The following is a 14,996-nucleotide window of genomic DNA, read 5'->3' as shown; positions in this document are numbered from 1 at the left end:
CCTTCAAAGTAATCACTGTCAGATACAGCACACTTTTGACTCCGGTTGTAGAGTTGTTGAAAACCGTTAGCAAACACTTCTTGTGGAGTCGCTAGAAATACCGTGGTCACACAGTGTTTGATATTCACCTCATTACAAGAGATGAGACCTGATAATACCAGTACGATCCAGAGGCCAAGCGACTGTCAGTGGCACGTTGTTCACCGTCTTCCCCGCCTCCCGAGAAAGTCAGTTGACAAAATTCAAGGTTAAGACCACGTTGACCGCCTTTCTCGACGGCAAGGACTTTATCTATCATGAATTTCTACCCGAAGAAAGTGGGAGACATCATCCCATTGACTGTCTCTCATTCTCCGGACCACATTGGTAGCACCAAGTGTCATCTCCCGTAATGATGCAAATATCCAACATTGTGTTACTCCACGAAAAGTGTTTACTGACAGTTTCCAAAAGCTTTACAACCGATGTCAGAACTAGCTAATGGTGATTCTTCGAAGGCCATTAAAGCTATTTTTTTCAACTCTTGTTTCCTTTATTTTCTGAGGCCATTCACCCAAATTTTCAGATGCATTTTGTGTGATTTATGCATGAATGGACTAGAAACTCACAGAGTTTGCATTGTGTCCAACACTTGACGTTAGAGGTGCAGTGCCTTGACAGGGTGACGAAAAAGAAAGAAAATACTCTTTATATGTTGGAATATGCGAGATGTCTTATCTGCATCTGCACAGTACGCCGTGCATTCATAAAAGTTATCGAATAGAACCGCCATATAAACAGACCACTGTGCGTTGATGTCGACCATTTTGGGACGCTGGTCGTTTCTGTAAAAAGAAGAGTGCTGGTCGACTAAGTGTGCCAGATGCAGACGTGGTGGGGGTGACGGACAGTTTCGTACGCAGTCGAAAATAAGTAAATATATAAATAAATGAGTCAACAGTCCGCACAAGCCACGGACTTGGAACACAACAGCAAGCTGTTTGGAAGTTTTTGCGATGGTGGTTACATTTCAAACTGTACCGTCTACAACACTTGCAACAACCAAAATCGTAAGATTATGGTCAGTGTCTTCAGTTTTTCATCACAATGCAGGAAGCCCTTGGGATGAACATTTCGCCTTCAAGCAGCTATTCGCTGACGAAGCAGAAAGGTTAGTTGGCAGAATGTGAGAGTGTGGGGTACTGTATATCCTCTTGAAATTGTGGCGCAAGAACGAGAATCGCCTAAGGGTGATGTTTTCTGTGCAGTGTGACAGTCGAAGATGAATGGCCCGTTTTCCTTCTGTGAGAAGACTGTGACTGGTACCTATCACCTTGATATGTTGCAGCTGTGGTTGTTCCCGTAACTTACTACTCGTTCCGAGAATTTCATCTTCCAACAAGATGGGGTACACCTTCATTGGAGCAGCGATGTAGGTGCTACGTAAACCGCGAACTTTAGCGTCGCTGGATTGGGTATAGTAGTGACGATGGTGTGGCTCTGTTCCCTTGCCACCTAAGGTCGCCTGACCTAGCGCCTTGTGACTTTTTCCTTCGCGTTTTCATTAAAGTCCGTGTTTACGTTTCCCCACTGCCTAGAACACTGGAACAACTAAGAAAACGCGTCAGCCTTGCTGTGTTGACCACTGACAGGATGTTGCTACATGAGCGTTAGAACGAACTTTACTCCCGCTTGGACGTGTGTCGTGTGACGAGAGCGGCATTATAGAACATTTGCGGAGTGCAAGATGCGAACTTGATGAGTTTACAGTTCCATTTGTACATGTAATACTTTCGAAAACATGTAGCCTTGAAAACTAATGAAACATTTACAGTAACACTGTATAAACAGAAAGCTCATCAGTGATGACAATTGCTTCTACCGATTTTTGCAACACTTGCAGTCATTTACTAAGGTAAAATACAAATGTCGCAGAAGCCAATGTAAAATAAAAGCAACTGAGAAACAAAAAACATAACAAGCATTGCACTAAAAAGACATCACAGAATGTATACAACTCAAAATAAAGCTGGCTAAGATGTACACCTAACCCTCCATGAACCATGGACCTTGCGTTGGTGGGATGGATAACAGACTGATCTGGCCCTGTAACATCAACCATACGGCCTTGCTGTCCTGTTACTGCAAACACATCTACATCTACAACTACGTGATTACTCTGCTATTCGCAATACAGTGCCTGGCAGAGGGTTCAATGAACCACTTTCAAGCTGTCTCTAGCGTTCCGCTCTCCAGCGGCGCGCGGGAAAAATGAGCACTTACATTTTTCTGTGCGAGCCCTGATTTCTCTCATTTCCTCGTGATGATCATTTCTCCCTATGTGGGTGGGTGCCAACGGAATGTTTTAGCAATCGGAGGAGAAAACTAGTGATTGAAATTTCATGAGAAGATCCGTCACAACGAAAAACGCCTTTGTTTTAATGATTGCCACTCCAATTCACGTACCATGTCTGTGGCACTATCTCCCCTATTTCGCTATGATACAAAACGAGCTGTCCTTCTTTGAACTTTTTCAGTGTCATCTGTCAGTCTCACTTGATGCGGATCCCACACCGCACAGCAGTACTCCAGAACAGGGCGGACAAGTGTGGTGTAAGCAGTCTCTTTAGTAGACCTGTTGCACCTTTTAAGTTTTCTGCCAATGAATTGCAGTCTTTAGTTTTCTCTACCCACAACACTATCTATGTGATCGTTCAAATTTGGGTTATTCGTAATTGTAATCCTTAAGTACACTGCTGGCCACCGTAAATGCAACACCCTTAAGGAAGCATCCGAATCAAGTGAAATTTACACCATGGGTTTGCAGCGATGAGATATGCAACTGATTAGAATTTCAGCGCAGACGCACATCACGCGCGCCTGTGGCGCCACCTCACAGCGCCATTTAATGCTTGGCGATTTCGACGAGTGTACGTTCGGCACGTGTGTTTACCTTGTGGTTGTTTCACAAGACGATCAGTTATGCCTCGTAGACAACAGTGAACATCGTTTGATCAAGTATCCGAGTTCAACAGAGGAAGGATAGTGGCTTACCGAGATTGTGGATTATCATACAGAGAAACCGCTAGTCGTGTTGGACGAAACCAAACAACTGTAATGCGGATATGTGACCGTTGGATGCAGGAGGGTACGACGGACCGACGTGGTCGATCGCATTCACCTCGGTGCACCACTGCACGTGCTGATAGGCAAATTGTGCGCATGGCAGTGACGGATCGCTCAGTGACATCCCGAACCATAGCACAGCACATTGCGTCTGTAACGCATCATCCAGTGTCTGCGCGTACCATTCGACGCCGTTTACAGCAGAGTGGTCTGTCCGCAAGACGTCCATTGCTTCGTCTACCATTGACGCAGAACCACAGACGTCTCCGTCGCCAATGGTGTGATGACAGACGGATGTGGACGGCAGAATGGAATGACGTTGTCTTTACTGACGAGGCACGCTTCTGTCTGCAGCACCACGATGGTCGGATTCGAGTGTGGAGACACCGTGGAGAGAGGATGCTGGACAGCTGCTTTATGCACCGCCACACTGGTCTTGCATCGGGTATTATGGTATGGGGCGGTATTGGATATTACTCTCGCACGCCTCTAGTACGCATTGCCGGTACTTTAAATAGCCGGCGCTACATATCCGAGGTGCTGGAGCCAGTTGTCCTTCCTTACCTTCAGGGCTCGGCCACAGCCATATTTCAACAGGATAATGCGCGACCACACGTGGCACGCATTGTCCAAAGGTTCTTCGTCAATAACCAGATTGAAGTGCTTCCCTGGCCGGCTCGCTCTCCGGATCTTTCGCCGATAGAAAACATGTGGTCCATGGTTGCTCAACGAGTGACCCAGATTACATCCCCAGCTGCCACACCAGATGATCTTTGGCAACGTGTGGAAGCTGCTTGGGCTGCTGTACCCCAGGAACACATCCAACGTCTCTTTGACTCAATGCCGAGACGTGTGGCAGCGGTGATCTCCAACAATGGCAGCTACTCTGGCTACTGATTCTGGCAGGAACCACATGTCACAGACGTCTGTAAACGTAATCATTTGATACTTGGTCAACATGTTATCTACAAAATAAATTTTGCTGTGCTACCTCCTGTCTTTCTTGGTGTTGCATTTACGGTGGCCAGCAGTGTATTTAGTTGAATTTACAACCTTCAAGTTTGCGTGTCTTATAGTGTAATCCAAATTTGGCGGATTTCTTTTAGTACGCATATGAATAACTTCACACTTTTCTTTATTCATGGTCAGCTCCCACTTTTCGCACCACACAGATATCTTGTCTAAATCATTTTGCAATTCGTTTTGGTATCTGATGAATTTGCAACACGGTAAATTACAGCATCATCAGCAAACAATCTAAGAGGGCTACTCAGATTGTCTTCTATGTCGTTAATATAGATTAGGAACAATAGAGGGCTTATAACACTTCTTTGGGGAACGCCGGATATTATTTGTTTTACTTGATGACTTTCAGTCTATTACTAGGAACTGTGACCTTTCTGACAGGAAATCACGAATCCAGTCGCACAACTGAGGCGATATTCCATAGGCACGCAGTTTGGTTAGAAGACACTTGTGAGGAACGGTGTCGAAAGCTTTCTGGAAATCTAAAAATATGGAATCAATTTGATATCCCCTGTTTATAGCAGCCAATACTTCATGAGTATAAAGAGCTAGTTGTGTTTCACAAGAGCGATAATTTCTGAATCCGTGCTGACTGTGTCAATAAATCGTTTTCTTCGAGGTAATTCGTATTGTTCGAACACAGTATATGTTCCAAAACCCTACTGCAAATCGACGTTAGTGATATGGGCCTATAATTCATCGGATTACTCGTTTTTCTGTTTTACGGTATTGGTGTGACTTGAGCAATTTTACAGTCTTTTGGTGCGGATCTCTCTGTGTGTGACCGGTTGTAAATAGTTGCTAAATATGGAGCTATTGTATCAGCATACTCTGAAAGGAACCTGACGTATAGAATCTGGACCGGAGGCCTTGCCTTTATTAAGTGATTTAAGCTGCTTTGCTACACAGAGGATATGTACTACTATGTTTCTCATCTTTGCAGTTGTTCTTGACTGGAATTCAGGAATATTTACTTCATCTTCCTTGGTGAAGGATTTTCGGAAAACCCTGTTTAATAACTCTGCTTTAGTGCAATTGTCATCAGTGACTTCACCATTGTTATCGCGCAGTGAAGGTGTTGATTGCGTCATGCCACTGGTGTGCTTTATGTATGACCAGAAAATATGGAGCTATTGTATCAGCATACTCTGAAAGGAACCTGACGTATAGAATCTGGACCGGAGGCCTTGCCTTTATTAAGTGATTTAAGCTGCTTTGCTACACAGAGGATATGTACTACTATGTTTCTCATCTTTGCAGTTGTTCTTGACTGGAATTCAGGAATATTTACTTCATCTTCCTTGGTGAAGGATTTTCGGAAAACCCTGTTTAATAACTCTGCTTTAGTGCAATTGTCATCAGTGACTTCACCATTGTTATCGCGCAGTGAAGGTGTTGATTGCGTCATGCCACTGGTGTGCTTTATGTATGACCAGAAACTCTCTGGGTTCTCTGCCGGATTCCGAGACAGAGTTACGTTGTGGAAATTATTAGAAGCATCTCACATTGAAGTACACGCTATCTCTCGAACTTCTGCAAAACTTCGCCAATCTTGGGGATTTTGCGCTCCTTTAAATTAGCATGATTTTTTTGTTGCTTCTGCGACAGTGATTTGAGTCGTTTTGTGTACCATGGGGGATCAGTACCATCACTTATTAATTTATGTGGTACACACCTCTCAACTTCCGTCGATAATATCTCTTTGAAATCATTCTACGCTTTCATGATCAGAACGGAATAAGTCGAGATTGCCTCTTAAAAAGGCGTTAAGAGCATTTTTATCAGCTTTTTTAAATAAATGTAGTTGCGTTTATTTTTGACGGTTGAGGGTGTTAACGGTATTCAGCCTAACAGCAACTGACTTGTGGTCGCTAATCCCTGTATTTGTCACGATACTCCCTCTTTGTCCAGGATTATTTGCTGCTAAGAGGTCAAGTATGCTTTCGCAAACATTTTCGCTTCGAGTGGGCTCATGAACTAACTGTTCAAAATAATTTTCTTAGAAAGCATTCAGTACAATTTCGGATGACGTTTTATGCCTGCCGATGGCTTTAAACGTATAATTTTTCCAGCTTATCGAGGGTAGATTGAAGTCACCACCGACTGTAATTGTGTGATTAGGGTACCTATTTGAAATGAGACTCAAGTTTTCTTTGAACTGTTCACCAACTATACATTCTGAGTCGGAGGGTCGGTAAATAGTTTAGACCGATTGTCAAGTATAACCTCTGCCCATGCTATTTCGCAGGAACTATCTACATCAATTTCGTTACAAGGTAAACTGCTTCTGACAGCAATAAATACTCTTCCACCAAATGTATTTAATCTATCTTTTCTGAACACTGTTAGGTCGTTTGAAAAAATTTCGGCTGAACCTATTTCCGGCTTTAGCCAGCTTTCTGTACCTATAACTATTTTAGCTTCAGTGCTTTCAATTAGGGCTTGGAGCTCTGGTTCTTTCCCAACACAGCTACGACAATTTATAACTACAATACCGATCGTTTCTACAACTACCTTACTGTATTTCACCTGCCTCCTTTAGACGGACGCCTTTTCTGTGGTTTCCTGAGTCCCTCTAACCTAAAAAGCCACCCAGTCCCTTCCACACAACTCCCGCTACCCGTGTAGCCGCTTCCTGTGTGTAGTGGACTCCTGACCTATTAAACTGGGAACCCGGAAACCCACCACCCGATGGCGCAAGGAATCTGCAGCCTCCACGGTCACAGAACCGCTTGAGTCTGATTCAGACCCTCCACTTGGCTCTTTACCAAAGGACCACAGTCGGTTCTGCAAATGGTGAGCTCCGCCTTAATCTCACAAACAAGACTGGCAGGGGAAACTACAGCCGTAACTTTTCCCAAGGGCATGCAGCTCTACTGTATGGTTAAATGATGATGGTATCCTTTTGGGTAAAATATTCTGGAGGTAAAATAGTCCCCCATTTGGATCTCCAGGTGGGAACTATCAATGAGGATGTTGTCATCAGGAAAAACAAAACTGGTGTTCTGCGTATCAGCCCACAGAATGTTGGATCCCTTGATTGGGTAAGTAGAAAATATAAAAAGAGAAATGGATAGGTTGTAGTTATAGTGGGATTTCAGTGGCAGGAGGAATAGGACTTCTCGTCAGGTGAATATGGCGTTATAAATACAAAATCAAATAAGGGTAGCGCAGGAGCAGGTTTAAAAATGAATAAGAAAATAGGAATGTGGGTAAGTTACTATGAACAGCATAGTGATTGTTTTATCATAGCCAAGAGATACTCGAAGCGCACTCCCGCTACAGCAATGCAAGTTTACATATCAGCTATCTCTGCAGATGATGAAGAGATTGAAGAAATGTATCATGAGATAAAATAAATTATTTATATGGTTAAGGGAGACGAGAATTTAATTGTGATGGGAGACTGAAATTCGACAGAAGGAAAAGGAAGCGAAGGGAAAATTGTTGGTGAATTTGGACTAGGGGAAAGGAATCAAAGACAAAGCTGCCTGGTAGAATTTTGCGCAGAGCATAATTTAATCATAGCTAACCCGTGGTTTAAGAATAATAAAAGAATACATACGTGGAAGAAACCTGTAGACACTAGAAGGTTTCAGATTGATTATATAATGGTAAGGCAGGGATTTAGGAATCAGATTTTAAATTGTAAGACATTTCCAGGCGTAGATGTGGACTCTGGCCGAAATTTTTTAGTTATGAACTGTAGATGAAAACTAAAGAAATTGCAAGAAGTTAGAAAATTAAGGATATGGAATCTGGATAAGTTGATATAACCATGTATTGTTGAGGGTTTCAGAGGGAGCATTAGGAAAAGGTTGAGTAGAACAGGGTAAATGAATACAGTAGAAGAAAAAAAATGACTGTGAAGTCAGCAGAGGATCAGATAGGTAAAAAGACAAGTCCTAATAGAAAGCCTTGGATAACACGGAAGATACGATATTGAATTTAACTGATGAAAAAAGAAAATATAAAAATGCAGCAAGTGAAGCAGGCAGAAGGGAATACAAGCGTTTAAAAATGACACTGACAGAAAGTGTAAAATGGCTAAGCAGGAGGGGCCAGAGGACAAAAATGAAATGATCATCTGGCATTTAATGGCCGGGATATCCCTTTCGGGGTTCGGCCGCAGTATTGCAAGTCTTTTTAGTTGACGCCACTTGGGCGACTTGCGTGTCAATGATGATGAAAGTGATGGACACACAACACCCAGTCCACTGTCGGGCATCGAAACTGGGCCCCCTTGCTACGCTACCGTTGCACTATGGAGGCGGACGCCAGATGACAAATGTAAGAATATAGAAGCGTACGTCACTACGGGAAAAATAGATATTGTCTGCAGGAAAATTAAAGAAAATGGAATACGAATATCAAGAGCTCAGTCAGAAAACCAGTCCTAAGCAAAGAATGGAAAGCTGAAAGGAGGAAGCAGTGCATAGAGAGCCCATACAAGAGAGACGAACTTGTAAGCAGTGTTATAGAAATAGAATAAGACGTAGATTAGAAGGATATCGGAGACATCCATGAGAAGAATTTGATAGAGCTCTGTAAGACCTAAGTCGAAACAAGGCCCCAGGAGTAGACAGTGTTCTGTCAGACCTACCAATAGCCGTTGGAGGGCCAGCCGTGACAAAATTCTTCCACGTGGTGTGCAAGATATATGAGACAGGCGAAATGCCCTCAGACTTCAAGAAGGATGTAGTAATTCCAGTTCGAAAGAGAGCAGGTGCTGACAGATGTGAATATTACCAAATGGTCAGTCTAATAAGTCATGGTTGCAAAATACTAACTTCAATCCTTTACAGATGAATGGAAAAACTGATAGAAGCCGACCTCGATGAAGATCAGTTTGGATTCAGGAGAAATGTAGGAACTCACGAGGCAATATTGACCCTTCTATTTCTCTTAGAAGATAGGTTAAGGAAAGGAAAACCTACATTTATAAAATGGTTCAAATGGCTCTGAGCACTATGGGACTTCACATCTGAGGTCATCAGTCACCTAGAACTTAGAACTACTTAAACCTAACCAACCTAAGGACATCACACATATCCATGCCCGGATTCGAACCTGCGACCGTAGCAGTCGCGCGGTTCCAGACTGTAGCGCCTAGAACCGCTCGGCCACTCCTGCCGGCTACATTTAGCGTTTGACAGTTTTGACTGGAATGCCCTCTTTGAAATTCTGAAGGTTTCAGGAGCAAATCATGGGGAGGGAAAGTCTATTTACATCTTATATGGAAACGAGGCAGCAGTTATAAGAGTCAAGGGGCATGAAAAGGAAGCAGTGATTGAGAAGAGAGTGAGACAGGGTTGTAACCTATCCCCAATGTTATTCAGTCTGTATATTGAGCAAGCAGTAAAATATACCAAAGAAAAATTTGGAGAAAGAATTAAAATTCAGGGAGAAGAAGTAAAAACTCTGAGAATCACCGATGACATTGTCATTGTATCAGAGACAGTGAAGGACTTGGACGAGCAGTTGAACAGAATAGATACTGACTTGAAAGATGGGTACAAAATGAACATCAACAAAAGCAAAACAAGGATAATAGAATGTAGCCGAACGCAAAATAATAGCAAAACAAGGATATTAGAATGTAGCCGAATTCAATCAGGTGATGCTGAGGGAATTAGATCAGGAAACGAGACACTTAAAGTAGTAGATGAGTTTTGTTATTGTGGCAGCAAAATACCAGATGATGGCCTAAGTATAACGAATATAAAATGTACACTGGCAACAGCAAAAGAAACGTTTCTGAAGAAAAGAAATTTGTTTACATCGAATGTAGATTTAAGCGTCAGGAAGTATTTTCTGAAAGTGTTTGTATGATGTGTAGCCACCTATGCAAGTGAGACATGGACGAAAAACTGTTTAGAGAAGAAGAGAATAGAAGCATTTGAAATGCAGTGCTAGAGAAGAATGCTGAGGATTAGATGGGTAGATCACATAACTAATGATGAGGAACTGAACAGAACTGGGGGAGAAAAGAAATTTGTGGCACAACCTGACTAGAGGAAGGGATCGGTTGGTAGGACACATTCTGAGACATCAGGGGATGATCAGTTTAGTGGTGGTGGTGGTTAGTGTTTAACGTCCCGTCGACAACGAGGTCATTAGGGAAAGATTGGGAAGGAAATCGGCCGTGCCCTTTCAAAGGAACCATCCCGGCATTTGCCTGAAACGATTTAGGGAAATCACGGAAAACCTAAATCAGGATGTCTGGAGACGGGATTGAAACGTCGTCCTCCCGAATGCGAGTCCAGTGTGCTAACCACTGCGCCACCTCGCTCGGTGATCAGTTTAGTATTCAAGGGAAGTGTTGGGGGTAGAAACCGTAGAGGGAGATCAAAAGCTGAATACAGTAAGCAAATTCAGACGGATGTAAGCTGAGTATTTATTCAGGGATGTAGAGGCTTGCACAGGACAGAGTAGCATGGAGAGCTACATCAAACCAGACTTCGGACTGAATACCCCAACAAGGACGTACACTTCCGGCCAGGGGATTCGGTCGGTAAAGATTGACACAGACTTTCTCGTCTCCTGTGGGATTCAGAATTTCGTCAACATTAGCGACTCTGAGCTGATGTGAGGCGCGAAACATAAGAAATGTTCGACATTAACCCACCAAAACCAAAAGAAAATTATAAAGAGAAAACGAATTAAACCGTAAATATAACCTGGTGCCCATCAAACAAGTTAAAACATAAACGAGTACACATATGCACACACACACACACACAAATCGCACGAGTATTTACGACGATAAAGATGTAACATATATTGATACAGCAATACTTACATAGCGGGACGAGTGTCGTTTGCTCACCGGAAGACACAGCAACTGACTGGATGTAGCTCTGGAAGGGCATAGTGCCAAAACTTCGACAAGAAGTCACTTGGACCGATAAAAGGTCACCAACTAGACAGCCGGCAGCGATAATTTAAATCGATTCATAACTGCCTTAGGTCATCGTTCGCCTGTGCATGTGGACACAATTATCGTACAGTCTCGGAAGCGTTAATGAATCCATTGTCAAACTGTACAGTGGATTATTTCAAGGTAACACTAAGGATTACTTACTAGCAGTGTTAAAATAACTAAACTTCATAAACCATACTTTTGTGAAGCACTGTTACGTTCACGCTCATATGAAGCCACAGTTTTGTATAAGCAAAGAACTGATGTAGGGCACTGTATCCTCGTTTAATACTAAAGGATAGAGATGAGGTGGAGGAACAACCTGATAGCGATAAACAGTGTGGTCGTTGTAAAATTAATTTAATCCGGCCAAGCGTCCACGATTCTGCAACGGTAGTTGTAACACCTCATTGGAGTAATTAATAAAGTAGTCCCACAAAACACCTAATGCGTCCTGCATTCCTAAGATTGTTGAATTCCAAATGTGCGCACATCAGTCCTATCTATTTGCACATTTCGTTTGACGTACGAGTCATCTTCACGACTCAGCAACTATGTGTGTGAGTGACTGCAAGAGCTATTGCGTGACAAATGTAAGTGAAAGGGATAGAAACATAGCATAGGACTATCGGACAAGTGCCAGTAGTGACAACTGTTTTAGTTTTAAATTACTGCTCGCAGTGACACTGATCGCGAAAAAGCCAAGTTCAATGTTTCGTAGCTCGCGTATACTTTAATCGTGAAAAGAGAGAATAAATTAATATTTCCTCAAATAAATTTTCAAACGGAATCTCCGACATGGACAGCGAAAATAACGGCGAGGAAGATCGGTGTGACCCCTCCGAAATCTTAAAACTTTGATAAATATTGCTAATGCAGCCCATTCCTTAGCAGATGATCTCCATATTACGGAGATACAAGTTTTAATAACATCTCACAAAACACAAGCTGCAGTATCAAATACGTTACTAGATAAGCGATAGGCATCTGAGACGTCTAACAATGTAGTGCATTGTGCATAACTACAATACTAGGAGAAAGGACGATCTTCACTATTCAAGATTAAATCTAACTTTGGCACAGAAAGGGGTGAATTATACTGGCACTAAAGTCTTTGGTCACTTACCAAATAGTATCAAAAGTCCGACAGATAACCAACAAGTATTTAAGAAGAAATTAAAAGAATTTCTGAATGACAACTCCTTCTACTCCATAGAGGAATTTTTAGATATAAATTAAGGAAAAAAAAGTTGTTATATTAACTTAAGTATGTTGTTAAATTAACCTAATTATGTCATGTATTGGAAAATTCGACTCGTTCCACATCATTACGAAATATCGTATTCATGATCCATGGAACTAGTATTAATCTAATCTAATCTAGTTACGCCAGTATCACCTCAGTACAGCAACAGAGAAGACATTGGCCACTCGATGGAGTTCGTGCTCGACAGAAAGGGGTTTCCTCATGGTAAAAAGAGGATGGTTTCATCAGAACAATGCCCTTCCAGTCTCCCAGGTGGTAGAAGTAAGAGTCATAAAAAGGTTAATCAGTTTATGAGAAACCCAAAATCAACAGTCACGGAAAATTCCAAAGTTAACCCTTAGGGTAATTCAACACAAATAGATACACAACATGTAACGATCCACACATGTTTTATCCTATTCAACAAAATTTCGGCAATATTCATCTACACGTTTTCAGAGACCTTCTAATTTTTACTAGGCTACTGATAATGGACTTTTTGTGTTATATATGGAAAGCCTGGACAAAAGCATAGGTCGTTTGCACCGAGTTGCATTACGAAAGCTTTTACATAACTCTCTGCCAGAAATCAAGACTGCAGCCATCAACATCTCTTCTGTAGGTAAAAATAAAGTAAAATTGGAACTAAAATTTTCTAACAAAGCGAAATTATAGTCAATAAGAATCCCACATTCCCTCCTTTAATGCAATTCTGTCTGTTTTAATTATTCGGGAGTTGACCGTCTTGTTTTAAATTTTCTTTGCTTTTTGCGTTTAATTTGATTGGGAAACCGTTGAGATTGAACTTAACATATACATGGATGGACATGAGAAATGAAAGGTTGCAATAAATTTTTCATCCGTGAGCATTACTTTATGTATGAAATATTCTGTTGCAGATTAATAAAAATGAATTTCCTTGAATATTCCAAAATAATGATTCAAGTTTTACTTTTATTCAAGTACTAAAGCTGTCTGTGCAAGAATGAAAATATTATTGCGCATCGAACTTAGCAAACATTTTCACGTTGCAGTGGATTTTTGTTTAACTGGATATACCCCGACTAGTTTTGAAGCGTGAGACAATCTTTACTATATGAAAATGTTTTTTTTTTTTTTATTGATAAGCTCTCCTGAAATATTATCCACTTTTAAATACACTTTCCGATATGTTCGGAATTTATCATTTTTTTGAATGAAAATTTACAAAAGCTGCAGCTTGTATCCACCTGTGAATGCACAGTAGTGATTCTGCGTCTGGAATGCTGTGAAAAGAAACACTTTTTTTATTTTCATTCACCTCTACCTGTATCCTTTTGAGGATGTGGTCGTTATTGCGATCGTATATTGAAAACTGTGGCTGCTGCAGACTGCTCGCTCGCGGCGCAGCTTCGTACCACCAGCGATATCCAATAAAATGCTGAAATTTCTTAAATAAAGTGGGTAATGTCCGGTGCGAACATTGCAGTAATTTTGACAAACAGATTTCACTAAATAAACATATTTTAACAGAAATAATTAAAATCTGTACACACCTTTTACAATCCCAGCTACAAATGGCGTCGATCATCGACTCACGACAAAAGAAAACTACATAAGAGCCTAATGCAACGTCACAGGTTCCTCTCCCATTCAGTCCGTGCAGAAGACAAGTGATTCTATTACAACATATTGCCTATTTATATCTTAACTAATTCTTGTACGGTCTTTGTCATTTTGATTACATATCGTTTCTTCTGTGGCGGTTTTCACATCCTCCGCCACAGATAGTATTTCACACCCTTTGAAAAATCATTTATAATAGCAAAATTCATAATTATCTTTTTCCTTACAAAATTAAGTGTCCTTTTGAAATTCAATTAACAGAAATACATATAAATTATTTGTTACAGTGAGCATTATACATCGAATTGTTCTTTTAACTTTCACTTTGGATGCGTGCTGCCAGAGAACGTTACATTGCCTCCAGGCAGCATTTGGTGAACAGTTTCTTGACACGTTTGACACAATGCTGCCATTAACGTTCGTACTACCGTTGTCCTTTGGTTTATGAACACTTATATTTCACTTAAGGGATGACCATTTCTTAGCTTTCGGCTCCCCTCATTCGGGCAAGGTGCAAACAGGAAACCTGGGTAAAACTGTGCCGGAACCCAGCCATCCCATATGGTTCGTAATTGGATTTGTCCATTCTTCCATTAAGCACTTTTATGTACATTAACAGTCTATAATGAAACCTCACATAATAACACTGTCACATACATTGATATTATAGTTTGTTGTGTAAACGTCTTTCTCGTACATACTACAAATGGTTCTGCCAAATCATTTACGTATATTATATGCTGTCAATGTTTTTAGATTTTAAACACAGCAAATGTTAAGTTTCTTTTGCATAAATCGTGTTCATACAAATGTTTCTCGTGATATTTTATTGGGATAGTTTTGGCAAATGTTTAATTACACATCGACAATGACATATTCGTCTAGCGGCGTGAAGTAATCGTTGCACGGTGAACGGCGTGTCGCGTCGTGTCGGCCCCTGTTGAGGTCAATGTTCGCGGTGTTGACAGCCACGGCGCGGAGGAACGTGGCCTTGTCGCCGCTGCTTCGTGCCCCCACGGCCAGTGCGTGGTTGAAGTTACCGCAGACGCGTGTTGCAGTCCAGACTCCCAGCGTGCCCTCTTCTTGTGGTAC

General features: G+C 41.6%; 1 protein-coding gene across 4 annotated transcripts in view; it reads right to left on the bottom strand.

The window, feature by feature from the left end:
- Window positions 1–12,119, bottom strand: part of LOC124782041 (arylsulfatase B-like) — a 132,585-nt gene extending 120,466 nt beyond the window's left edge. Inside the window, exons 1-2 of one of the 4 annotated variants that reach the window (XM_047253909.1) lie at window positions 11,216–12,119; window positions 10,934–11,112 (exon numbers count right to left, since the gene is read on the bottom strand). In XM_047253909.1, coding sequence (XP_047109865.1) covers window positions 10,934–10,935 — 2 coding nt within the window. In that variant the 5' untranslated portion in view covers window positions 10,936–11,112; window positions 11,216–12,119. The remainder of the gene's footprint in view (window positions 1–10,933; window positions 11,113–11,215) is intronic. The other 3 variants (XM_047253908.1, XM_047253912.1, XM_047253910.1) reach the window with 3 other exon arrangements.
- Window positions 12,120–14,996: the final 2,877 nt, after the last annotated feature.

The sequence above is a fragment of the Schistocerca piceifrons genome, chromosome 1 (genome assembly GCF_021461385.2).
Source record: "Schistocerca piceifrons isolate TAMUIC-IGC-003096 chromosome 1, iqSchPice1.1, whole genome shotgun sequence".
In the NCBI taxonomy this organism is placed as follows: Eukaryota; Metazoa; Arthropoda; class Insecta; order Orthoptera; family Acrididae; genus Schistocerca; species Schistocerca piceifrons.
The sequence above is the reverse complement of the archived record's forward strand: the minus strand, read 5'-3'. Positions and strand labels throughout refer to the sequence as shown.